Source organism: Homarus americanus, unplaced genomic scaffold (assembly GCF_018991925.1).
Source record: "Homarus americanus isolate GMGI-L3 unplaced genomic scaffold, GMGI_Hamer_2.0 scaffold59716, whole genome shotgun sequence".
Lineage (NCBI taxonomy): Eukaryota > Metazoa > Arthropoda > Malacostraca > Decapoda > Nephropidae > Homarus > Homarus americanus.
The window spans coordinates 2,639-30,554 of NW_024750052.1; the positions used below are offsets into that span (position 1 = coordinate 2,639).

The window sequence follows — 27,916 nt, forward strand, 5'->3', positions numbered from 1 at the left end:
CTCTCTCTCTCTCTCTCTCTCTCTCTCTCTCTCTCTCTCTCTCTCTCTCTCTCTCTCTCTCTCTCTCTCTCTCTCTCTCTCAGTTCTCTTTCACCAAGGATTACGTGTGTGTGTGTGTGTGTGTGTGTGTGTGTGTGTGTGTGTGTGTGGATATCTGAGTCATGTGTGTTTTAGTCATGTGTGTTAGGAGGTGTGACGGACAGGTAATTGTGACAGAGGTGTGGCGCTTGAGTTGAGAGAGAGAAAGAGAGAGAGAGAGAGAGAGAGAGAAGAGAGAGACTCCTAAGCTCTCATTTATCAGGTCACACGCTATTGGGTGACATATTTGGCAGAGCGTAGAATGTCACTCTCTCTCTCTCTCTCTCTCTCTCTCTCTCTCTCTCTCTCTCTCTCTCTCCTTTATCCAGACAAGGTGAATTAATCAGTGAATCACCTACCTGACCAGTTCACCTGCGTCCACACACACACACACACACACACACACACACAAACACAACCTCTCTCTGGGTCAAGCTGTTCCGCGTCTGTCTGTTTTCTGTCGACTCCTGTCTGTTTCTCCGTCCGTCCGTTTCTCTCTTTGTCTGTCCGTATCTCCGTCTGTCCGTTCGACTCCTTATCTCTATGTGCCGCCGTCTCTTCGTCTCTATGTCTGTCTCTTCGTCTTTCCGTCTGTTTATTCTTTTTCCGTACATTCTTTGTCTTTCTGTCTTTTCGTGTCGCCGCCCGTCTCTCCGTCTCTCTCTCCCATGCCTCTCCGTCCGTCTATCCGTCTCTCTCTCCGCCTGCCTCTCCTTCCTGTCCTATCCGTCTCTCTCTCCCTCTCCGTCCGTCTATCCGTCTCTCTCTCCCGCCTGTCTCTCCGTCCCTTCTCTCCCTCTGTCTCTCTGACCGTCTCTCAGTCTCTCCGCCTGCCTCTTCGTCCGTCTCTCAGTCTCTCCGTCCGTCTATCCGTCTCTCTCTCCGCCTGTCTCTCCGTCCGTCTCCCCGTCTCTCCGTCTGTCCGACATAAGGTTCGAGAACATGACTCAAAAACTTGTCACATAAATCTTCCTGGAAGTTTGTATGCAAATTAGGCAAATGGTTGATGGTTGTTGTCTGATGCTTAAAGCAGGCCTAACCTAACCTAACCTAACCTAACCCTAACTTCTTCCCTATAACCCCTAACCTAACCCTAACCCTAACTCCCTTCATCTCTCTCTCTCTCTCTTGTGTTTGTTTCTTTCGCCTTTTTCATCCTCGTTTACTCGTTTTTTCCCATTTCCTTATTTTTTTCTTTCTTTTCCCTTTTCCATTTGTTCTTTTTTGTATCTTTCTTTATTTAATTGTTATTGTTTCTTCTTCTCTTTAAACTGGTTATTATCTTTTTTTTGTACAGTCTCACGATTTTCTCTCTCTTTTTCCACCTCCGTTCATCACCGTTATCTCCTTCTCTTTATTTTGTTTTACAGTTAACCGCTACTTCCTCTCCTTCCTCCTTCCCCTCTATATTCTGTCACTTGTTAACTCTCTCTCTCTCTCTCTCTCTCTTTCTCTCTCTCTCTCTCTCTCTCTCTCTCTCTCTCTCTTTCTTCTTTCTCTCTCTCTCTCTCTCTCTCTCTCTCTCTCTCTCTCTCTCTCTCTCTCTCTCTCTCTCTCTCTCTCCGTTAGCCACCATTCATTATCTCTTCCCTCTCTCTCTTTCTCTCTCTCTCCTCACACTCACTCACACTCTCTCCTCCACTCTCCTAACTCTCTCTCTCTCTCTCTACAGGGCAGCGGTAGTGGGAACGGCTCAGAGAACGGCCACAACTCCTCCTTCAGCGACTACAAGTATGGGAGGTTCGACAGCACCGCCCTCCACATCGCCCACGCCCTCAACGCCACCAAGATCCAGCGGGTGTATGACAAGCCCATCGATCAGTACCTGGTGAGTAACAGGGGCCACTTGTGAGTTACCGAGGATTCAATTGCGAGTTACTTGGGAATAATTTTGAGTTACGAGAATAATTTTGAGTTAAGGGGCTGCTTTTTGAGTTAAGGATACCTCTCAGATATTGGGCCTTTTTTTTAGTGAAGAGGGTCATTTATGAGTTCCTGGGACTACTTATGTGTACATTTGAAGGGTGAGGGAGGAGGAAGGGAGGAGGGAATGAGGAGGGAGGAAGGGTGAGGAGGAGGAGGGAGGAGAGGGAAGGGTGAGGAGGAGGAAGAGGTGAGAGGAGGAAGGGGTGAGAGGAGGAGGGGGTAAGGAGGAGGAGGTGAGAGGAGGAGGAAGGGTGAGAGGAGGAGGAGGAGGAAAGGGAGGAGGAGGGAGGAGGAAGGGTGAGGAGGAGGAGGGGTGAGAGGAGGGGAAGGGATAGGAGGAGGGAAGGTGAGAGGAGGAAGGGGGAAGGTGAGGAATGGAGGGAAGAGGTGAGAACAAGGGAGAAGGAGAGGAGGTGAGAGGAGGAGGAGGAGAGGGAGAGAAGGAGGAGGGAAGGAGAAGGAGAAGGTGAGAGAAGAGGGCAGGATGAAGACGAGAAGAGGGAGGAAGGTGGGGGGAGGAGATGGAGGGAAGAGTGAGAGGAGAGGAAGGGGGTGATGGGGAGGAAGGGAGGAGAGAAGGAGGGGTGGTTGAGCCACCTGCCCCCGGCTGATAGCTCTTATACTGTAACGGATGACTTAACCATTGTTTACTGAAGGTGTTGTTGGAGGTAGTGTTGCAGCCTCCACCACCACCACCTCCACCACTATCGCCACACCACCACCACACTCCACTATCGCCACACACCACCACTATCCCACACCATCACCACCACTATCCTCACCACCACCACCACCACCACCACCACTATCCCCCACACCACCACCACCACCACCACTATCCCACACCACCACCACCACCACCACTATCCCACACCACCACCATCACCACCACTACTATCACACACACCACCACACCCTACTATCCCCCACCCACCACCACAACCACCACTTATTACTACCCACCACACCACCACCACCACCCACACCCCACCACACCACCATCCCCACACCACACCACCACCATCACCGCCACACACATATCCCCACCACCACTTTCCCCACACCACCACCAACACCACCACCACTACCACCACCACACCACCACTATCCCCACACCCACCACCACCACCATCACCACCACTACTATCCCACACCACCACCACCTCTATCCCCCACACCACCACCACCACCACAACCACCCACTATTACTCACCACCACCACCCACCACCACTATCCCCCACACCACCACTATCCCCACCACCACCACCACCACCCACCACCACCACCACACCACCACACTATCCCCACACCCACCATCCCCATACCACACCACAACCACTATCCCCACACCACCCACCTATCCCCACACCACCACCACCACCATCCCCACACCACCACTCACCACCACTATCCCACACCACCACCACCACCACCACTATCCCCACACCACCACCACCACCACCACTCATCCCACAACCACCACCACGGCCACCACCACAAACCACCACTTCCACATACTACCCACCACCACCACCCACCACTATTATTACTACCACCACCACCACCACCACCACCATTATTACCACCACCACCACCACCACCCACCACCACCACCACCACCATTATTACCATCACCACCACCACCACCACCACCACAACCACCACAACCACCACTATTACTACCACCACCACCACCACAACCACCGCTATTACCACCCACCACCACCACCACACCAAAACCACCCACCATATTACCATCACCACCACCACCACTATCCCCACACCACCACCACCACCCCACCACCACCACCACCACCACCACCACCACAATCCCCACACCAACGCCACCACCACCACCACCACCCCACCACCACTCCCCACACCACCACCACCACCACCACCACCACCACCACACCACCATCACCACCACCACCACCATATTACTACCCACCACCACCACCATTATCCCCACACCACCACCACGACCATCGCCACAACCACCACCATATTATTACTACCACCACCACCACCACAACCACCACTATTATTACCACCACCACCACCACCACTATTATTACCACCACCACCACCACCACCACCACCACCACCACCAACCACCACTATTATTACCACCACCACCACACCACTATCCCCACACCACCACCACTACCACCACTATCCCCACACCACCCCACCACCACCACCACCATTATTACCATCACCACCACCACCACCACCACTATTACTACCACCACCACCACCACCACTATCCCCCCCACACCACCACCACACCACCACCACACCACCACTATCCCCACACCACCACCACCACCACCACCACCACCACCACCACCACCACCACTATTATTACCATCACCACCAACCCCACTATTATTACTACCACCACCCACCACCACCATCCCCACACCACACCACTATCCCCACACCAACCACCACCACCACTACCACATGTTGTGTTTTGATGGTGGTGAATGAAATGATCCAGTCACGAGTACTGTATCATAACGCACTGCAGGCAGAAACACGACGTCTACGATGTATACCAAAGGTGGGGGTGGGGGGGGAGGTTGTCAGTGGGAAATAGAGAGGAATAATTTGAGCTCATATGGAATGGTTATGTGGTGTGTGTGTGTGTGTGTGTGTGTGTGTGTGTGTGTGTGTGTGTGTGTGTGTGTCATGGGTCCACAGTCATGGTCATCTTCAGCAGCTGTTATGCGGGTTGGTCACACTTCCACTAACCACCTCTACCACACCCATACACTCACCTGCCTGTCTGTCTTCCTGTACAGTATAGTCACTCCTCAACACTATCTTGTGTGTGTGTCCCCCATTTCTTCAGCTCAGTCTGGCGGAACATTTGGACTGGTTATGAGGTAGAGGAGACGTGAGGCCACACAATATATCTACCACAACATGATTGATTATCTTCAGTCTCTCTCGTGTGTGTGTGTGTGGCCAGAACTTTCTCAATATTTACCTTTGATAATTAAGAAAGGTATATTTAGCTACAAAAGTTACTTGAAGCAGTTACCCGTATTCTCAACTCTTCACTTACGAGAAATATTATTCGTATTAACCTTTGAGAATCTTGGCTCTTGACTTTTCAAAAGTTCATAAGTAAGAAATTATTTCTCACAACAAGAAATGAAAACATATCTCCTGATTTTTTTTCTACTTAGATGGCCTCCAAAAATGTCGTCAAAACAAACACTCGACTCGCTGGATCTTTGTACAGTATTTTGTGTTGTCTTAAATATGACGTAAGGAAACTGTGAGAATCATGGTATCTTCTGGAGTGTCAACTTAAGGTAGCCACAACTTCCGCCTCCAGCCACTGATTCTACTACCGTAACACGACCCAGAAAATACCCTCAGCCACCACCACCACCACCACCACCACCCCCCCTCTCTCTCTCTCTCCCTCATCAACGGTGTGTGTGTGTGTGTGTGTGTGTGTGTGTTTGTGTGCCGCCATAACGATCTGATACAAGAGGCCATTATTATCTCCCAGTCATTACTTTGAAAAGTCACTCTGGAAGCCATTACCTACGTGTGTGTGTGTGTGTTTGTGGTTGTGCAGGCAGACATGGCAGCGCCGCCATTCGGTATGAGGAAGCTAAGAGTTGCCACAAGTCGCTAGCTCCACCTCCACCACCTCTCGCAGAATGAAATAGCTAAGAATTACTTCCGTCGTCAACGCATCTGTTATTTACAACTGTCATGAGCGAGAAGAGCCGCAGGTAATTTATCAAAGGAGAAGAGAGACACACAGGCAGGGAGAACTAGGCGCCTAAGGATGGTTGGCAGGGTGGAAGGAGGGAGACCTGCGCCGCCATTCTCACACTCCACAGCTGGCGATTTAAATGCATTGGAACCCGGATACTGTTGTGCTGTACTTACGACACTTCTTTCCTGCCACGCTTAATTCTGGCGGAGGTGTTCATGAATGGTATGCGGCGGCGGCGGCGGCGGCGAGCACCTGCTGAGTTACTTCGGTCACCTTGCCGGGGCGGGGGGTATTGTTGTTATTATGCATCTCTCTCTCTCTCTCTCTCTCTAAGTCCATTTCTCTTTCTGCATCTTGCTCACACACACACACACACACACACACACACAACGTGACTAATGACGGGTGTATGACTGTATGACATCTCGGTGGCGTCACTGTGCCGACACCTGCCGCCGCCACCACGAGTCGGTTGGTTGGCGGCCGACTGGGAGGAGGCAGTAATTGCAAAATCCACGCTCATGGGGGTATGCCGTGAGCTGATTATTATATTCTTAGGCCACCTTAGAGTCAGCCAATGTCCCTTCTGTTTGTCCAGGTCAAGTTAGGTTAGATTAGATTAGCTTTGATTGGTCCGTTATGTGGAAGGATAACCACGGACCAATCAGCGTACGCCAGGCTGGAGGGTAGGAGGCCTCTGATATGTTGACAATCCTCCTCCAGCCTCTCCTCCTCTTCCTCCTCCTCCACGTTCTCTTCTTCTTCCTCCTCTACCTCCTCTTCCATCTCTTCGTCCACTTCGTGTTCCACCTCCTCTTCCTCTTCTTCCACCTCCTCTTCCTACTCCTCCACCCCACCTTCCTCCTCTTCCATATCCTCTTCCTTCTCCACATCGTCTTCCTCCTCCTGTGCCACTTCCTCTTTCTCCTCCACCTCCTCTTTATTTTCTTCTTCCACCTTCTCTCTACTAATCTCTACCTCCTCTTTCTTCTCCAACAACTCTTCCTCCTCCTCTTCTTCCTCCTCCTCCATCTCCTCTTCCTCCTCCACTCACCTTTTATTTCCCCCTCCCTCCCTCCCTTTTCCTCCAACTCTTTCATTCTTTCTCCCTTCCTCTTCCTATCCCATCCATCCACTATCCTTCTTTCTCTCCTCCCTTCCTTCCTTCCTCCTCCCCTCCTCCCTTCGTTCTTCCTTTCTTCCTCCTCCCTCCTCCCTCCTTCCTTCCTTCCTTCTCTTTCCTCCTCCCCCTCTCTCTTCTTTTTCCTCACCTCTTATTTTTACTCCTACTCTACCTCCCATCTTCTCTCTTTCACCACCACCACCACCACCACCACCACCACCACCACCACCACCACCACCACCACCACCACCACTACCACCACCACCACCACCACCACCACCACCACCACCTCACCACCACCACCTCACCACCACCAACTCACCACCACCACCACCTCACACCACACCGCCACCACTACCACCACCACCACTCTCACCACCACCACCACTCACCACCACCACCACCACCACCACTGCCAATACACCCACCACCACTACCACCACCACCACCACCACCACCACCACCACCACCATACTATGTAGGTCGGGGATAATGACAGGTAATAATAGGTATATAATAGGTACAGTTTATAGGGGATAATAGGTGTTAAAATAGGTAATGTTGACATAATGGGGACGACACCGCTAATGGTATCAGTGGGCGGTTTAATGATACAGCTATAATGATTACTATTATGTCAAGGTAATAATAATAATAATAATAATAATAATAATAATATCTTACGGAGAAGCAAAAATAAATTAATTTACTCAAACAACACTGAAATTTATCTTACCACCACCACCACACCACCACCACCACACCACCACCACCACCACCATCACCACCACCCCACCCACCACCACCAACCACCCACCACCAACCAACCACACTAACCACCCCACCCCACCAACCACCACCACCAACCAACCACCTCACCACCACCACCCCACCACACCAACCCCTCACCCACCACCACCACCACCCACCCCACCACCACCACCTCACCACCACCACCCCTCACCACCACCACCACCTCACCCACCACCACTCCTCACCCCACCACCACCACCACCACCACCACCACCACTCTCACCACCACCACCTCACCACCACCCACCACCACCACCACCACCTCACCACCACCACCTCACCACCACCACCACCACCACCACCCACCACCACCACCATCACCACCACACCACCCAATCAACCAACCACCCCACCAACCAACTAACCAACCAACTCAACCAACCACCCCCACCAACCAACCACCCCCCACCCACCCTCAACCACCAACCACCCCACCCCACACCCCACCAACCAACCACCCCAACCAACCAACCACCCTCACCAACAACCAACCAACCAACCACCACCCCACCACCAACCACCCCACCACCACCCACCCCACCACCACCACCACCCCACCCACCACCACCACCACCACCACCTCCCACCACCACCTCACCACCACCACCACCACCTCACCACCACCACCTCACCCCACCACCACCACCTCACCACTCACCACCACCACCACCACTCTCACCACCACCACCACCACCACCACCACCACCACACACACTCTCACTCACCACCACCACCACCACCACCACCACCACCACCACCACTCTCACCACCACCACCACCACCTCACTCACTCACCACACCACCAATCTCACCACCACCACCACACCCTCACCACTCACCACCACCACCACCACCACCACCACCACCACACCACCACTCTCACCACCACCACACCACCACCACCACAATAGGCCTTAATAATACACCACACCAAGTATATACACAATACATATAACACTATACTCTCATCATTCATTCAACATATACGGATACATCACGTTTGGCATACAGTTTGACCTCTTGCAACATGACCTGACCTTACCTCTTGTTTATCAGCAATTCAAGTCCTGTTTGGATGGAATGATGACGTCACTTCTTATCCTTGTTAAATTGATGAGTGATTGTGGTGTGACTGTAGTGTGATTGTGGTGTGAGCTATTGGTGTGATTGTGATTGTGACAAATATTATGAGGTTGTGGTGGGAAGGGTACGGATTGTGGTTGTGGTGGGGAAAGGTGCAGATTGTGATTGTGGTGGTTGTGGTGGGGGAAGGGTGCAGATTGTGATTGTGGTGGTTGTGGTGGGGAAGGGTGCAGATTGTGATTGTGGTGGGGATTGTGGTGGTAGAGACTGTGGTTGGGATTATGGTGTGTGGTGAGGGTGTATGGTGTGTGGTGAGGGTGTATGGTGTGTGGTGAGGGTGTATGGTGTGTGGTGAGGGTGTAGTGTTCTTAATCATCACCACTACACCTGGTTATCATTTAATCATCCAATCCACCAGACAATCAATCACTCATTCAGCCAATCACAGTCAGTTAACCAATCAACCACAGTCCTTTAATCAATCACAGTCAATTAACTATTCACTCACTCAATCACAGTCAATTAACTAATCACTCACTCAACCAATCACAGTCAGTTAGCCAATCAGTCACTCGGCCAATCAGGGTCAGCCGGCGTGTGAGTGCTCGAGGCGGCTCAGGTGAAGTCACGACCACAACACACTTAGCCAGAGAGAGCTTCAAGGTCGAGGTGTCATGTCTAACTTTCTCTTCACAACACAATGATCTTGAAGGGATTTCGAACTCTACCCTGAAAAACTGTGCCAACGCGGGCAATCAACACCGCCTGGCGTTCTCTCTCTATCTCTCTCCCCCCTCTCAATGGCACCCTCCTCTTCCCTCACTCCCACGGTTATGGAGGTTTAGCCTGCAGAATGATTCTCTTCTGCTTGGACGGACATTAGTTTAGTAGGGATAGTGTTGGATGTCGTAATTTAGTGAAGGGAAGGAAGGAAGGAAGGAAGGACATTGTCGAAGGGGTGGGGGGGAGGGAGGAAAGAGGATGAAGGATGGGAGGGGGAAGGAAGGGCGGAGAGGAAGAGGAAGGGTGGAGGGAGAAGGAAGGAGGGGGAGGGTAGGTGAGGCACGAGGGGCTTAAAGAGTGTACCACACCCAGGCGGGCCTCTACACCCAGGCGGGCCTCTACACCCAGGCGGGCCTCTACACCCAGATAAATATGGCGTGGCCACCTCACTACACCTTCAGGCACCTGCTGTACCTCACTACACCCTCACCATCACCACAAGTCATGATCACAAGTCACCATCACGAAGCACCATCACCACAAGTTATCCTTTTCAAGTCATCATCACCACAAGTCACCATCGCGACTCACCTCACCTCACCATATAAGACCAACACAAGGTCACCCGAAGGACTCACACTGACTCGTGGGCGGTGACTCACAAACTCTCGCGTGTCTCCACCTTAACTGGGCCAAGATACAGAGAGTCGCATTTAGATAGTAGAGTCTTAGCACAATTTCCACTCCATTACCGGATTTAAAATGGCTTCGAAGCAGGACTGAGACTATACCTTATTTACATACGTTCACTTAACACCAATCAAGAGACAATGTGGAGATAGATATAATTTTTGAGAATGCAGTATATCCTAATTCTTTTAAAAGCTTCTATAATACCTTAACTTAATCTCCTAATTAATGTTAACTGAACGTATGTATTGATGTTATTTTTTTGGAAGTTATGTATGTCTGTTGACCTCAGTTAATAAGTTAGATGTATTCTTATCTTAAGTATGATAAATCTTCATCGTGGGGAACCTCTGAGACACCTGCCACTGACCCCGGCTATAACACACCTGTAATATGACTGGATCACTGCTTGACACCTGTTAAAGTCTCCTGTGTGGGAAGGAGGGGTCGAATACCTTCCTGATGGGGATGTGGGGGTGCTGTGGGGGGTACTGTGTGTGTGTGTGTGTGTGTGTTGGTATCGAGGAGGAAGGTAACACATAAGGAAAATATGGGAAGGGGTGGAGGTGGTGGTGGGGGGTGGTAATGAAGACGTGTACAAAGTGGTAGTCCAAAATCGTCATCTCAAAGGTTCGTGAGTTATATTTTCCTTCTCAGTGGACAGGTAACATCACATCACACCTTTTTACTTACAGTTCGACACAGACAAGGTGAGAAAGGTGACGTTGTATCTCTAGTGTGGGAAATTAATTAGACAGCAGGAATCTTTATAAATCCTCGCCTGTTGTGTTTTAGATCACCTGAAGATTGGCCTCCTTCCCCAGCTTATTTCACTTGATGATTAAACACCCTAACTCTACCAAGGGGGTTAGGTTAGGTTAGATTAAGTTAGGTTAGGTTAGGTTAAGTTAGGTTAGGTTAGATTGAGGAATTTAAACGTAGACTTAGACTCGTCCTCAACATCCGTGATGAGAGGAAAAACTGAGGTTATGATGTGTGAGGGAGGATGGACCAGGGAGGGTGGACCAGGGAGGGTGGACCAGGGAGGGTGGACCGGGGAGGGTGGACCAGGAGGGGTGGACCATGTGTGCTGTATGACCCTCCTGAACCAGCTGATGACCTTATTTGGCTGCCCGGGACCACCGCCTTCCCTCCGTGTGTGTGTGTGTGTGTGTGTGTGTGCACGCAAGGTAACGTGTGTGAAGTAGTGTGTGGGTGTGGGCGTGGGAGTATGTGTATCAGAGAGTGGATATGTGTGTGTGTAGAAGTGAACGTGGGTGTCGGCAGGGCGTATGTACTCGTATGTGTGTGTGTGTGTGTGTGTGTGTGTGTGTGTGTGTGTGTGTGTGTGTGTGTGTGTATTCTGTGCATCTTTGAGTGTGTGTAGGTGTGGGGTGAAACGTATATGTACACGTAGAAGATGTGTGGGCGTGGGCGTGGTACACACACACGCCGGCCGTAACACACTGATAGACTATAAACCAAAAAAAAGGTTAATCTTAGTAGAGCCACCTGAGACTCACCTGGGTGACCTTGTGCTGGTCCACCTGAGTCTGGCATTCCCCCCTCTGTGCCTCTGGAGGTTGATGTTTGGTGCTCAGTGTTGATGTCAGATGTTAGGTGTTGATGTCAGCTGTTGGGTGTTGATGTCAGATGTTTGGTGTTGAGTGTTGATGTTAGGTGTTGATGTCAGCTGTTGGGTGTTGATGTCAGCTGTTTGGTGCTGAGTGTTGATGTCAGATGTTGGTGTTGATGTCAGATGTTGGTGTTGACGTCAGATGCTGGTGTTGATGTCAGATGTTGGTGTTGATGTCAGCTGTTGGTGTTGACGTCAGATGCTGGTGTTGATGTCAGCTGTTGGTGTTGATGTCAGATGCTGGGTGTTGATGTCAGTTGTTGGGTGTTGATATCAGATGTTTGGTGTTCATGTCAGATGTTTTGTGTTGATGTCAGATGTTTGGTGTTTATGTTGGGTGTTGATGTCAGCTGTTGGTGTTGATGTCAGATGTTTGTGATGTCAGATGTTGGTGTTGATGCGATATTTAATGGCCTTTTAGGTAGTTGTAAATGTTGATGCTGATATTCGATATTATTGCTATGTTAGGCAGTTCAAATCGTTGGCATTAATCGTCAATAATGTTGTCAAGGAAGTACTGACTGTTATTGTTACATGTTGTTGTTGATGTTAGTATTAGTCGTTGATGTTAGATGTTTATTCTGGTGTACGATGTTGGATGATAATGTTGTAGGTGAGGGAGTTGTAACATAACGTAATAAAATAGATTAAAAGGTCCGTTAGTAACTATTATATAACATAAGGGTGATTATCATCTCTATGTATGTGTTGTGTAAAGTATGTATAGTTAATTAGATACATAAAGCAACACAGTTATATAAATTTTGATGCAGAAACCAATTATATAATTTTTCAATATATATTCAGCACAGATATATACATTCTTAAACATATATCACCACAGTTATGTAAATTTCCACTACATAAAAATAAATCACTTCTGAACATCTTTGAACATCATCAAAATAAACTGCACAACACCATCACGACCAACAGCAGTCTACAATAACACACATTAACACTCCATTACTACCTGCCGCTGGTGTGAACGGTCGACACAACACAGCACTTCCCCATTATCTAAAACACGCCATTCAGCTCCTTACCAATATTTTCGTATCGGATGAAAATTGTGTAAAAATAAAATAAAAATTTGTGTGTTTCCGTTATGTTGCAGGTGAGGTGTCTGTTCAGGTGTTGGGTCATTGTGTTGGAGGTGTCTGTTCAGGTGTTGGTCAGCTGTTTTGTGGAGGTGTTCTGTTCAGGTGTTGGGTCATTGTGTTGTGTGTGAGGTGTTCTGTTCAGGTGTTGGGGGTCATTGTGTTGTGTGAGGTGTCTGTTCAGGTGTTGGGTCATTGTGTTGTGTGAGGTGTTCGTTCAGGTGTTGGGCCATTGTGTTGTGTGAGTTGTGTTGAGTACTGTATCGGTGAAATGGTGCTGAGGCTGTTGTGTGTGTGTGTGTGTGTGTGTGTGTGTGTGTGTGTGTGTGTGGTACTCGATCAAGGACCACCACTACCACGTACAGCTGGTCTAGGCCAGGTAGTCGTGTGACGAGTTACCAGATAAATTATATTCCGCCGTACTAGACCTTACCTTGTCCCTGGTGGCTCATACTCTCTACCTTACTGTTACAACACCTGTAGAACCTAACCTAACCTAACGTAACCTAACGTAACCTAACGTAACGTAACCTAACCTAACCTACCGCAGTCGTATTTATTATCTGCTTATCTAAATTATATAGGAATACAACTTAAAAACATAGTAGAATTTTGTTACACATTTATATACCTGCAATTTCCTTTTCTGTGTTGAGTTATACACCTGTTAATGAGTTAGTCTAGACGCGCACACCTACACACCTGACAGGTAAGTGTGTAGTAGTTACCAAAAAAATGGACTTGTTTTTGGTCACTTGTGAAATGTTGATATAAAAACCCACACTGAGGTTAACGGGACTGTTTACTGTTAACAGGTCAAGCAAAATCGCGATTTACTGTTAACAGGTGGAGCTATATCGTGTTTAACTCTTAACAGGTAAAACTAATAGATGCTTTACTGTTAACAGGTGAGGCTAACGCGTGCCTTACTGTTAACAGGTAAAGCAAACAGGAGATTTACTGTTAACAGGTGAAACTAACTCGTATTTTACTGTTAACAGGTGAACCTCTCTGCACTGGTGTGTGGTTTGAGGAAGTGACAGAAAGATTACTGAAACATTAACCTATTAATTGTGTGTGTGTGTGTGTGTGTGTGTGTGTGTGTGTGTCGCCCTAATTATTGACACGGTCAGCTGTTGTGCCCCGTCATCATCACCACCTGCGTCTTAGAAAGTAAACATAACATTTAAACAATCAGTTTATTAACTACGTCATTAGCTTATTAACTACGTAATCAGCTGTTTAAGTACGTCATCAACTGATGAACTTCATCATCAACAGATTAACTATGTCATTAGCTAATTAACTACGTTATCAGCTGAGTAACTACGTCATTAGCTGATTAACTACGACATCAGCTGTTTAACTACGTCATCAGCTGTTTAACTACGTCATTAGCTGTTTAACTACGTCATCAGCTGATTAACTACATCAGCTGTTTAACTACGACATCAACTGTTTAACTACGTCATAAGCTTATTAACTACGTCATTAGCTGTTTAACTACGTCATCAGCTGTTTAACTACGTCATTAGCTGTTTAACTACGTCATCAGTTGTCTAAGTACGTCATCAGCTGTTTAACTACGACATCAGCTGTTTAACTACGACATCAGCTGTTTAACTACGTCATAAGCTTATTAACTACGTCATTAGCTGTTTAACTACGTCATCAGCTGATTAACTACGACATCAGCTGTTTAACTACGACATCAGCTGAGTAACTACGTCATCAGCTGTTTAACTACGTCATTAGCTGTTTAACTACGTCATCAGCTGTTTAACTACGTCATTAGCTGTTTAACTACGTCATCAGTTGTCTAAGTACGTCATCAGCTGATTAACTACGTCATCAGGTGTGTCCTGGAATGTGAAGAAAGACACACCTGGCAATTAACGATGCAGGTGTCGTGGCTGACGGTGTCACTTGGTGTGTCGAGAGTGACTTAGTTATTTATGACACTAAAATGGTCGTTAGTGGCGACAGGTGGAAGGAAACGACGCCAACCAGGGAGGAAGGGAGGGAAGGAAGGAAAGAGCGGAAGAGGGAAGGAGGAGAAGTGTGACGTACGCCAGGAGGGAGGGAGGCAGGGAGGGATGGTGTAGGTACAGTTTCCGCTACACTCAGCTGGGAGAGGAACGGCTCGTGAGAATAAAAAAAATATTACTTGATAAATTTTGGGTACATTTAACGTTTTCCAAGAACACTCCAAAGTACATTGAGTCGTTCTATGTACATTTATGGCTTGTTTGAGTCTCTTCTAAGTACATTATAAGTACGTCTAAGAGTTTTAAGTACATTTCAGGTATAAGTGAAAGTTCCAAGTTTATTTTTGGTACAATTAATAATTATGTATATATGTTAGGTACAATTCTAGAATATGTCAGTGAGGTTCAGGTGACGAGTCATTTTAAGTACAGTTTGAATACATTAAGACTTTCACTTATTCTTTGGTAGACAGTTGAATATGGAGTTAAAGAAGCGAAATTAGTAAGCATGTATTTAGTAGAGATTAGTTAGTAGGTGGGTAGGTAGGGGGAGGGGGAGGTAAGGGGTAGTAGGGAAGGGGGAGCTAGGGAAGAGGAGGGGGAGGTAAAGGGGAGGAGGGAAGGGGGAGGTAAGGAGGGAGGTAGGGAAGGGGGGGGAAGGAGGAGGGGGGAGGGGAGGTAGGGAAGGGGGTAAGGAGGAGGTAAGGAGGAGGGTTGAGGTCGGTGAGGAGAGGAGGTGTGAGGGCTTGGTAGGAGTGATTGGCAGGTAGGTAGAGATAGGTGTGTGTGTGTGTGTGTGTGTGTGTGTGTGTGTGGGTCGTGGTACTCTCACCTAGTGCGTGGTACAGGTGTGTGTGTGCCATGACTTTCACCTGAGGCTGGCCTAGGTCGTGGGTCTCTTCCCATCACAACATCCCCTCCCTCCTGTTGTCTCCCCACCTCCCTGTTAGTCTCTCATACCTCCCTGTTGTCTCTCCACCTCCTGTTGTCTCTCCACCTCCCTGTTGTCTCCCGCCTGTTCCTCCCACTTGTCTCTCCCACCTCCCTGTTGTCTCTCCCTCACCTCCCTGTTGTCTCTCCCACCTCCCTGTTGTCACCTCCCTGTTGTCTCTCCCACCTCCCTGTTTTCTCCCCACCTCCCTGTTGTTGTCTCTCTCCTCCCCTGTTCTCTCTCCCACCTCCCTGTTTTCCCCACCTCCTGTTCTCCTCCCACCTCCTGTTCTCCCTCCCTCCTGTTCTCCCTCCCACCTCCCTGTCTCCCTCCCTCCCTCCCCACCTCCTGTTCTCTCTCCTCCCACGCCCTGTTCTCCCTCCCACTCCCTCTTCTCCCTCCCCCTCCCTGATCTTCCTCTCCCTTGCATGAAGGAGGAAGAAGAGGTGAAAGGAAAAAGAATGAGGAACAGGAAAGGGGATGAGGAGGGGGGGGAGCCAGAAGGTGTGGGGGGCAGGAGGAGGGTGTGGGGGTGGGGCAGGAGGGGGTTTGGGGCAGAGGAGTGTGGGGGCCAGGGAGTGTGGAGGGATGAGGGAGAGTTTGGGGCCAGGAGGGTGTGGGGGCCAGGAGGAGGGGTGGGGGCCAGTGGGGGGGGCCAGGAGGAGTTTGGGGCCAGGGAGGGAGTGTGGGGGCCAGGAGGGGGCCAGGAGGGTGTGGGGGGGGGCCAGGGAGAGGGAGCTTGGGGTGCAGGAGGGTGTGGGGTGCCAGGGAGGGTGTGGGGGGGTGTGGGAGCAGTGTGGGGGGCCATTAGATGTGTTGGCCACCATTGGGAGTGTGGGGGTGTGGGGGCCATTGGGGTGTGGGGCCATTAGGAGGGTGTGGGGGCCATTAGGGGTGTGGTGGCTTGGGGTGTGGGGCCATTAAGTGTGGGGGAGTGTGGGGGGCCAGGAGGGAGTGTGGGGCCATTACAGATGTGTGGGGGCCATGCAGAATGTGGGGGCCATTACAGTCATGTGGGCCGTGGGCCATGTGGGGGGCCATTGGGAGTGTGGGGCCATTAGGGTGTGTGGGGCCATGGGGTGTGGGGGCCGTGGGGTGTGGGGCCATTAGGGTGTGGGGCCGTGGGGTGTGGGGGCCATGGGGCCATGGGGAGTGTGTGGGCCGTGGGGTGTGGGGCCATGGGGTGTGGGGCCATTAGGGGTGTGGGGCCATTAGTGTGTGTGGGCCATTAGGAGTGTGGGGGGCCATTAGGGTGTGGGGCCACCGTGGGGTGTGGTGGCCATTGGGGTGTGAGGGAACCATTAGGAGGCCGTGTGGGGGCCAGGAGGATTGGGGTGTGGGGAGCCATTGGGGTGTGGGGGGACCATTGGGGTGTGAGTGGCCATGGGGGCCAGGGAGCCATGGGGTGTGGGGGCCAGGAGGGTGTGGGGCCAGGAGGTGTGGGGCCATTAGGAGTGGGAACCAGTGGGGGCCGGGGGGTGGGGAGCCATGTGGGGTGTGGGGAGGGTGTGGGGCCAGGAGGGAGTGTGGGGGGCCATTGGAATGTTGTGGGCCATTAGGAGTGTGGGGGCCATTACGAGTGTGTGGGCCATTACGAGTGTGGGGGCCATTAGGAGTGTGGGGGCCATTAGGAGTGTGGCGTCGGAGGTGGACCAGGTGCAGGTAATGTCCTACACAGCGCCACCTGGAGGGAGGCAGGTACAGTATTACCTGCCTCGTAATTACTTTAAGAAAAGGTGGTCGGTGGCGTCTCGTGTGTCCCTCTTGCTGTGCTGTCACGCTGCCGTTAACACAGCAACAATAACAGCAGCGAGGCACAGCAGTAATACATGGAGACGCAGCAGCAACAAAACAACAACAATAAAATCAACAATAAGAACAATTAATGCAACAAAAACGATAATAACAGCAACAATAACAACATTTATCAGGCTAGAGAGAGAGAGAGAGAGAGAGGTGAGAGAGAGAGAGAGAGAGAGATCCAAGGACTGTATATACTAAACGCAAATATATTCAACCTAAAGGAAGGACAGAGAACCAACACAACCACCAGCCAATCAGTATCAAATCACCAAGAGACGATAGGATGTGATTGGCTAGAGGTGGTAGAATGACCCGACAGGCACTCTGTAAAAAACACACCCGTCCCGATAAAACGTAAACAAATCCAATTAACTCCATCGCTGTTATGTATTACTAACGTATTTATTATTATTTATCTTATTATCCTTTTCTTTACGTTCTGTTTTATTATATCTCTTTATTTATCTTCTTATTATCGTATATCTATCTCTTTATCGCCTTTTATTACGATAGAAACTTATTACTATAGAAACGTCTCTTTTAGTAGTGGTGTAATTTTAGGTCGAGGATAGAAGGAGGGAAGTGAGGAATAACGGTAGACAAAGGAGAAGGACAAGAAAAGATATAAGAAGAAAGTAATGATAATAAGCAGACAATGGAAGAAGCAGAAAACAAAAATACAATTATCATATGAAAGGTCAGATAGACAGGCTAAGAACAGCGACAGAGACGGGAGAACGATCGCCAGGCGTAATGTTTCCCTTAACCATGTCCCTGTGTGGTGGATGGTATGAACGTCAGACACTGGTGATCGCTGGTGCTGGCGCTGGTAGTGACGGGGCTGTCTGTCTATCTGTCTGTGTCTGTCTGTCTGTTGGTCTGTCTGTCTGTCTGTCTGTCTTTATCTTTCTCTCTATTTGTCTACCTGTCCAACTGTTTATCTATCTTCCCCTCTGTGTGTGTGTGGAAGTAAGAAAATGCACACATTCGCAGGTGTGTGTGTGTGTGTGTGTGTGTGTGTGTGTGTGTGTGTGTCGGTTTATATACCTGTACACGTGTGGGTGTTAAGTAGTGAGTACATGTGTGTGTGTGTGTGTGTGTGTGTGTGTGTGTGTGTGTGTGTGTGTGTGTGTGTGTGTGTGTGTGTGTGTGCAGGTGTGTGTGTGTGTGTGTGTGTGTGTGTGTGTGTGTGTGTATGTGTGTGTGTGTGTCTTTTGGGTTCCTTCACCCCGACACACTTGGCTAGTCGCGCCGCGCTCCCTCACTGCCTCCTCCTCTTCCTCCTCCTCCTCCTATTCCTCCTCTTCCTTCTTTTCTTCCTATTCTATATACTAGTCTCCCTCTTCTTCTTTCTCCCCTCCTTCTATTCCTCCTCTTCTTCTTCCCCCTAATCCCTTTATTCCTTTTCTTCTTCCTCCCCTTCTTCATAATCGTCTCTCCCTTCTTACTCCTCGTCTCCATTTTCTTCTTCTTCTTCATCCTCTTCCTCTTTTACCACCTCTCCTTCCTCCTCTTCCTCTTTTACCACCTCTTCTTCCTCCTATTCCTCCTTCATAGGCGTTATCCTCATTATCCTCCTCTCTTCTCCTCTACTTCTTCCTGACAACCACTTCCTCCATCACTACCACCACCACCACCACCACCACCACTACCACCACCACCACCACCACCACCACCACCACCACCACCACCACCACCACCACCACTACTATCACCATCACCACCACCACCACTATATCACCACCACCACCACCACCACCACCACCACTATGATAACCTACACTACCATCATATCTGTCACTACCACCATTATCAGCACTACCACTATCACCACCACTACCACCATCATATGAGCTCGGATGGTAAAGATGTGATCACTCGATGGCAACACTGCGTGAACCTTCCTGTTCGCATAACTGTACCGTTACACCTGTACAGGCTTCTGTACCGCTGTACCGCTACACCTGTACTGCCTTCGGTACCGCCTTACCGTTATACCTGTACCGGCTTCTGTGCCGCTGTACCATCCCCTGTAATGCCGTACAAAGGAGGGACGGAGGAAGGGGGGTAGAGGGAAGTAGAGGGAGAAAATGAGGGTTAGGGGAGGAGGGAGAGGAAGAGGAAGAGGGAGAGATAAAGAAATGACGGAGAGAGATAGAGAGGAATGCGGGAGAAGGAGAGGGAAGAAGAGTGGAAGGTGAGGAAAGTGAGTAAGGATGGGAGGGAAGGAGAGGAGGGAAGGGAAGGGGAGGGGAGGGTAGGGGAGGGGAGGGAGGGAAGGGGAGGGGGAGAGGGAGGGAAGGAAGGAGGGGAGAGGGAGGGTAGGGAGGGGAGAGGAGGAAGGGGAGGGTAGGGGAGGGAAGGGGAGAATTGCCATGAACAGGATACTATGGTTAATTTGTCATCTGTGTGGTCAAGTCAGGACGGGGAGCTGGTAGTTGTGGTGGTGGTAATGGTGGTAGTTGTGGTAGTGAGGATGGTGGTAGTTGTAATAGTAGTAATTGTGGTATTGATGGTGGTAGTTGTGGGTGGTAGTGATGATGATGGTAATGTTGGTATTTGTGGTAGTTGTGGTAGGATGTGGTCAGGTCTTGATGAGGAGGCGATAGTAATAGTGATGGTGGTAGTTGTGGTAGGATGTGGTCAGGTCAGGGTGGGGAGTTATTAGTGATAATGGTGGTAGTAAAGGTTGTAGTTGTGGTGGTGATGGTGGTGATGGTTGTAGGATGGTGGTAGTTGCGGTGGTGATGGTGGTAGGATGGTGGTAGTTGCGGTGGTGATGGTGGTAGGATGGTGGTAGTTGTGGTAGCGATAGTGTTCGTTGTGGTAGTAATGGTGGTAGTTGTGGTAGCGATAGTGTTCGTTGTGGTAGTAATAAGAACATAAGAACATAAGAATGGAGTGAAACTGCAGCGGGCCTATTGGCCCATACTGGCAGTCCTGTTTACAATCAACCCTATTGCTCATATGAGCATCCAACCTATGTTTGAAGCAATTCAGCGTATTCGAGTTAATGATGATATTTGGTAACTTGTTCCATTCATCCACTACTCTGTTTCCAAACCAGTGTTTACCTATTTCACGCCTAAATCTAAATTTGTCTAATTTAAAACCATTGTTACGAGTTCGCTCCTGGTTGGATAATTTGAGTACCTTTGTAATGTCCCCTTTGTTTAGCCCTGTCTTCCACTTATACACCTCTATCAGGTCGCCCCTCGCTCTACGTCTCTCGAGGAGTGCAAATTAAGATGCTTTAACCTGTCTCTATACTCAAGGTTCCTAATGCCCGGGATTAGTCTTGTCATTCTCCTCTGAATTCTTTCCAAGGATTCTATATCCATTCTGTAATACGGTGACCAGAACTGAACTGGTGTAATCCAGGTGTGGTCTCACAAGAGCAAGATACAGTTTTAGGATGACCTCGCTAGTCTTGTAACTAACACTCCTTTGGTGGTAGTTGTGGTAGGATGTCCTGAATGACGTAAACAGGATTGACGTCATTCTGTTATTATAAATAATGACCAATTACATTCTTTCCATTCTCCTCTCATACACCTTCATGACACAGACTGTCCTCAACGCCAGGCGAACTTTCACCGGCCTTCTGCCCACAATGGCGTACTGTACCTTACTGGTGTCATAGAGGGCCGGATACAATATACTTTTACTACAGCAGGACTTCCTCTGTGTGTCGTGTTGTAACGGGTGAAGGTCAATGGTCTTCTCTCATGGACCTTATCTCTTGTGTCCAAACGTCACTATAATCAGGTGTCCTGTGTACTAATTAGTAAGACCCAGGTGACTTAGGTACACTCACGCGCCAGAGTTTCGATGCACCCTCTAAAAAATCCTGTATCGTGCATATATTCTCTCAAATATTACATCATGAACTGCTATTCGTACAATCCAGCGAAGCTTCGAGCTACCACATTGCACCACTGAGCGATGAGTGGGGGGCGTTCGGTATGAAGCCAAGACTACGACTTCCATCGAGTCAGGAGTAGGGGTAGAGGGTGCATCGAAACTATGGCGAGTGAGTGTACCTAAGAACATAAGCATGGAGGAAACTGCAGCGGGCCTAGTGGCCCATACTGGACAGCCCCGTTTACACCCAACCCCAATCGCTCATATATCCATTCAAGTTTCAACCTGTGTTTGAAGCTATCCAGCCTATTCGAGTTAATGCTGAAGTTCGGTAACTTGTTCCACTCATCCACTACTCTATTTACAAACGAATGTTTACCTACCTCGCGCCTAAATCTTAATTTGTCTAATTTAAAACCATTGCTACGAGTTCGCTCCTGGTTGGATAGTTTGAGTACCTTCGTTATATCACATTTGTTTAGCACTGACTTCCATTTATACACCTCGATCATATCTCCCCTCACGCTGCGTCTCTCGAGGAAGTGCAAATTTAGATGCTTTAACCTGTCTCTGTACTCAAGGTTGCTAATGCCCGGGATTAGTCTTGTCATTTTCCTTCGGATGTTTTCTAGGGATTCTACAGGTATATCCATTATGCAGTACGGTGACCAAAACTAAACGGTATAATCCAAGTGTGGCTTTACGAGCGCAAGATATAGTTTTAGGAGGACCTCGTTAGTCTTGTAACTTACACTCCTTTGTATGAACATAAGTACTTTATTAGCCTTGTTTCGAGCAGATGCGCAGTGTTGTCTCACAGTCGGATCTCTGTATATCAACGTTGATTATTTGATATATGGTTTTTCTGTTTATATCTCTTATACAAAGTACTTTACATTTTTACACATTAAATTTCGTCTGTTATTTTTCAGATCATGTGAAAAATTTGCTTAGATCTTTCTGTAGTTTTGTGGAGTCCTCGTCAGATTTAATTACGCGCCCTATTTTAGTGTCGTCAGCAAATTTACTTATGTTGCTGTCTACGCCTATATTTATGTCGTTTATGTATACAGTAAATGGTGATGGTCCAAGTACTGAGCCTTGGGGTACTCCACTAGTAACATTCGGATAGGTTTCGAGACAAAATGGCCCCAATCGAAAAAGGCCCAAACCAGAACGACCCTACTCTAACCAAAACGGCCCCACCCTGTGACCAAAACGGCCCCACCCTGTGACCAAAACGGCCCCACCGTGTGACCAAAACGGCTTAACTCTAACCAAACCTAACCTAACCATAAAAAAATCTCATCTTAATCTAACCTAACCTAACCTAACACGGTGGGGCCGTTCTTGTTTGGGCCGTTTTCGACTGGGGCCGTTTTCTCCTGCTACCATCGGATATGGTGCTATTAATACTCACTCGCTGTTTCCTGCCCTGTAACCACGCCCTAATCCAGTTTAGAACATCTCCAATTCCACGACCCTCCACTTTACGTATTAGTCTTTCGTGGGGGACACTGTCGAAGGTTTTGTTAAAGTCGAGGTAAACCACTTCATAATCGTGTACGTCATTCACTGATTCGAAAACAGTTGAAAAGAACTATAATTGTTTTGTCCGACGAACGCCCATTTGTGAAGCCATGCTGGGAATCATTGATCTATTTGTGTTTCTCGAGGTGATTTCGAATTGAGTTTGAGATTACACCTTTTCACATATTCGTTGAGACATTATTACATAACTATTTGACAAATTTCATAACCGAATGACAGAACACATATCGAATGACATTCCAAAATAGCTGTTCGTTCATGCTAACGGAAGTGATTGACATAAGTTATGAAGTTGACAGACGTGAACAATAAACCGACAGTCTACATATAGTTTGAAAATGTAACAATTGGAGAATGACATACCACCAACAGTTATTTTAGATTGTCATTCGATATGTGTTCTGTCATTCGGTTATGAAATTTGTCAAATAGTTATGTAACAATGTCTCAACGGATATGTGAAAAGGTGTAATGCTTCCAGTAATTTGCCTACAATTGAAGTTAAACTAATTGGGCAGTAGTTAAAGGATAGTGATCTATCTCTCTTCCTGAAAATCGGTATCACACTCGCTATCCTCCAGGATTCTGGTACTTCACCGGTTTTTAATGACATGTTAAACAAGTTTGCTAAGGGCATACAAAGCTCTTCCTTACATTCCTTTAATACTCTGGAGTTACAATAGTCACTACTATCTCACTTAATCTATTTTCTTCACTATCTCTGTATATAGTCGGTGCCTCGGATATCATGTTTAAAATATCGGTTGTGAAAACTGATTAAAAATATCTGTTCAGCTTATTGCTTATTCTCAGTCGTTATCACTTAGTTCGTCGGAATTTGGCTGTATTGGTACTAATTATTAAGACCCAGGTGTTCTAGGTACTAATCATTAAGAACCTGGTGTCCTAAGACCCAGGTATACTATGACTCAGGTGTCCTACATAAGCATCAGTAGGTCGAGGGTAACGTTTCGTGTCTTCGCTTGGGTGTTCGAACGTGTCAGTGGGGTGATTATTGTGGACACTCGGGTGGCCATACAGAGTGAACGATCTGAATAACTTGTACTGTACAGCCACCAGACCATGGGAGGGGGTGACACACTGACGGCTCTCTTGCTGTTGCTGCTGTTGCTGTTGTTGTTGTTACTAATATTGCTTCTGATACTGCTACTTCTACTTCTGATGCTGCTACTGCTGCTGTTCTTGCTGCTATTGGTTTTGATACTGCTGCTGCTATTGGTGTTGTTGCTACTATTGCTTCTGCTATTGTTGTTTTTGTTGATAATGCTACTGTTGTTGCTGTTAAGAATATTGCTTTTGTTTTTGCTGCTGCTATTGCTTCTTGATTGATGGGGGGTCCCCTGCCTTGACCTACTGACTACAGAAGTTTATGTATTCAGGAATTCCTTCTTTCTAGAAACGAAATTTGGTTTGCTTTTTATCCCCTGAATTGCATTTATTATTTATGGTAATAAAAACTGTGGTGTTTCTTTTTTGTTACACCGTATGTTTGTAGTTGCTTGTTGTACTGTGTGTATGTTTGTGGGCGTTTACTCTATTGTCTGCGTGTGTTTGTGGTCGTTTGTTGTACTGTGTGTTTGTTTGTGGTCGTTTGTTGTACTGTGTTTGTATGTGGTCGTTTACTGTGTTGTGTGTTTGTTTGTCGTCGTTTGTTGTACTGTGTGTTTGTTTGAGGTCGTTTGCTGTACTGTGTTTGTTTGAGGTCGTTTGCTGCCTCACCTCACTAGTTCCCGACAAGGCCTGACCTACACACACACACACACACGTTGGTTGTTGTGGGGGTGACGGGTCAGTGTGGGAACCTTTGATAAATCCTGTTAGTTGTGTATCACCGATCATCTATATCCTTCCTTCCTTCCTTCCTTCCTTCCTTTTTTCCTCTATTTCCCCCCTTCCTGTCTTTCATTCGTTCCTTCCTTCTCCTCCTTTCCTCTAACTTTCTTCCCACTCATCATCGTCTCTTGCCACTTGCTCCATCACTACCGCCACTCACCTTCTCCTCCACCACCACCACCACCACCACCACTACTAACCTTCTCCTCCACCATCACCACCAGCACCACTAACCTTCTCCTCCACCCTACAGGACGTGAACGTACAGAAGCAGATGGAGATGCTGCACCGCCTGGAGGAGGACGACCTGTACAAGAAGTTCGCCAAGCAGCGGGCGGCGGAGGAGGCCAGGATGAACGACCATATCAAGGAGGAGTGGGAGACGGAGCTGGAGAAGCTTACCTCACAGTGAGATAGTCTCCTTCTGGTTCTCTTCTCTCCCGCACTCTCTCCACACACACTCTGTCTCACTCTCCATACACTGAAATATTCTCCTTATAAGTACAGTCTCTTACACTTAATTAAATGCTTTACAACTTATAATTTACACTGCTACTTAACGTCATGATAAACCACTTCATACACTTGAGGAAATGTCATACCACTTAACTCACTCTGCTATTAATTTAATCATAAAGTGGGTAGCCTGCCACTTTATAACTCACACTTCCACTTAACGTACACACTTAAGTAAATGACCTACCACTAAAGTCACACTTCTATCTAACGTAACCACTAAAGTAACCTGCTACTTAAGTCCCAATAAGTAGATGACCTCCCACTTATGACTGATACTCCCACTTAACATAATCAAGAAGTTCACCTGTCCTAACACCTGGAGGCCCTCGGTAGGTTCGAGCGTGACCTGGCGAATAAGAAGAGGTCGAGAGAGGATTCGAAGGTGCTGACGGTGCGCCACCAGAAGGAGAGGGAGGAGCTGGAGAAGAATATGACCATCAAGAGAGACATGAAGAAGGAGAACCTCACCCGCAAGATGCTGGAACATGAGAGGTGAGTTGTCTGCTGTTGGTGATATGTTTGATTTCTCTCTCTCTTTTATCTCTCTCTCTCTCTCTTATCTCACTCTCTCTCTTATCTCTCTCTCTCTCTCTTATCTCACTCTCTCTCTTATTTCTCTCTCTCTCTCTCAACCATCCACAAGATGCTCGTATTTCAGAGATGAGTTCTTGCTTTACTTTTAACAGCTGATGTTTATTTACCTTATCAGCTGATGTTTGTTTACCTTATCAGCTGATGTTTGTTTACCTTATCAGCTGATGTTTGTTTACCTTATCAGCTGATGTTTGTTTACCTTATCAGCTGATGTTTGTTTATTTAGTCGCTGACCTGAAAGTGCATTTGTGACCTTCAAGTACCTTTATAAAGCTCTCCTTTAAGTGCTTCTGTGACATTAACCTCCAAGTGCCTTTTTTGGTCTCCAAGTACCTCTGTAACCTCCAAGTACCTCTATAACACCTCTAATTGCCTCTGTGACCTCCAAGTACTTTTATAACGCTCTCCTCTAAGTACCTCTGTGACCTCCACCTACCTTTATAACACCCTCCTTTAAGTACCTCTGTGACCTCCAAGTACCTCTTTAAAACTTACCTCCATGTACCTCTGCGACCTCCAAGTACCTCTATGACAGCGACCTCATCTTACAGGGCAGCGACGGCAGCTCTGGTCGAGAAGCACAGTAAGGAGATGATGAGGCTGATCCAGGAGAAACGTTCAGAGTATCTTGAGGACGACGAGGAGGTGCTAGACCACTACCCGGCCCAGCCTCCACCACCACTACCCCCGCCACAGACCAAGACAGATATATACACAGACCCGGATGAGTTTGCTGACGTCGATCAACTCGCTATCCAGGTAAGGTTCTATCTGTGTAATTAAACCAGGTGTGTCTCAGGTAACTAATTAACAGGTACACTAATTAGCTAGCTAGGTAGTGTCTTTCTCAGGTAACTATGAGGAAACGAGTTACATAGTCCTAGGGCTACATAATAATTAGATAGTCCTGGGGCTGCATAACACGTCAGATAGTCCAGGGGCTACATAACACGATAGATAGTGCTGGGGTTACATAACACGTTAGATAGTACTGGGGCTACATAACAATTAGATAGTCCTGAGGCTACAAAACACGTTAGATCGTGCTGGGGTTACATAACACGTTAGATAGTCCTGGGGCTACATAACACTTTAGATAGTCCTGGGGCTACATAACACGTTAGATAGTCCTGGGGTTACATAACACTTCAGATAGTCCCGGGGCTACATAACACGTCAGATTTTTGCTAGCCCCATAACACGTTAGATAGTCCTAGCTGGCATAACACGTTAGATAGTTCTTGGGGCTACATAACACGTTAGATAGTCCTGGGGCTTATAACAAGTTAAATAGTCCCAAAGCAGCAACACGTTAGGGATAGTCCGGGGTTACATATCACGTTAGATAGTGCTGGGGCCCCATAACACGTTATTAGATAGGCCTGGACTACCTAACACGTTAGATAGTCCTGGGGCTAAGCATAACACGTTAGATAGTCCTGGGGCTACATAACATGTTAGATAGTCCCGGGCTACATAACACGTTAGATAGTCTTGGGGACACATAACACGTTAAATAGTCCTGGGGCTACATAACACGTTAGATAGTCCTGGTGTTACATAACACGTTAGATAGTCGTGGGGCTACATAACACGTTAGATAGTCCTGGGGTTACATAACACGTTAGATAGTCCTGGGGCTACATAACATGTTGGATAGTCCTGGGGTAACATAACACGTTAGATAGTCTTGGGGTTACATAACACGTTAGATAGTCCTGGGGCTACATAACACGTTAGATAGTCCTGGGGTTACATAACACTTCAGATAGTCCCGGGGCTACATAACACGTCAGATACTCCTGGGGCTACATAACACGTTAGATAGTCCTTGGGGTTACAACACGTTATATAGTCCTAGGGCTACATAACACGTTAAATAGTCCCGGGG

The 27,916-nt window shown here is 48.0% G+C and overlaps 1 protein-coding gene across 3 annotated transcripts in view; it reads left to right on the forward strand.

Annotated features, from left to right (window-relative positions):
- Positions 1-1,750: 1,750 nt before the first annotated feature.
- LOC121853992 (hillarin-like) overlaps positions 1,751-27,916 on the forward strand; it is a gene marked incomplete at its 5' end in the record, with an annotated part of 39,486 nt that continues 13,320 nt past the window's right edge. For all 3 annotated transcript variants that reach the window (XM_042348378.1, XM_042348379.1, XM_042348380.1), the window contains 4 exon segments: positions 1,751-1,906; positions 25,166-25,320; positions 25,765-25,923; positions 26,577-26,784. In XM_042348378.1, coding sequence (XP_042204312.1) covers positions 1,751-1,906; positions 25,166-25,320; positions 25,765-25,923; positions 26,577-26,784 — 678 coding nt within the window.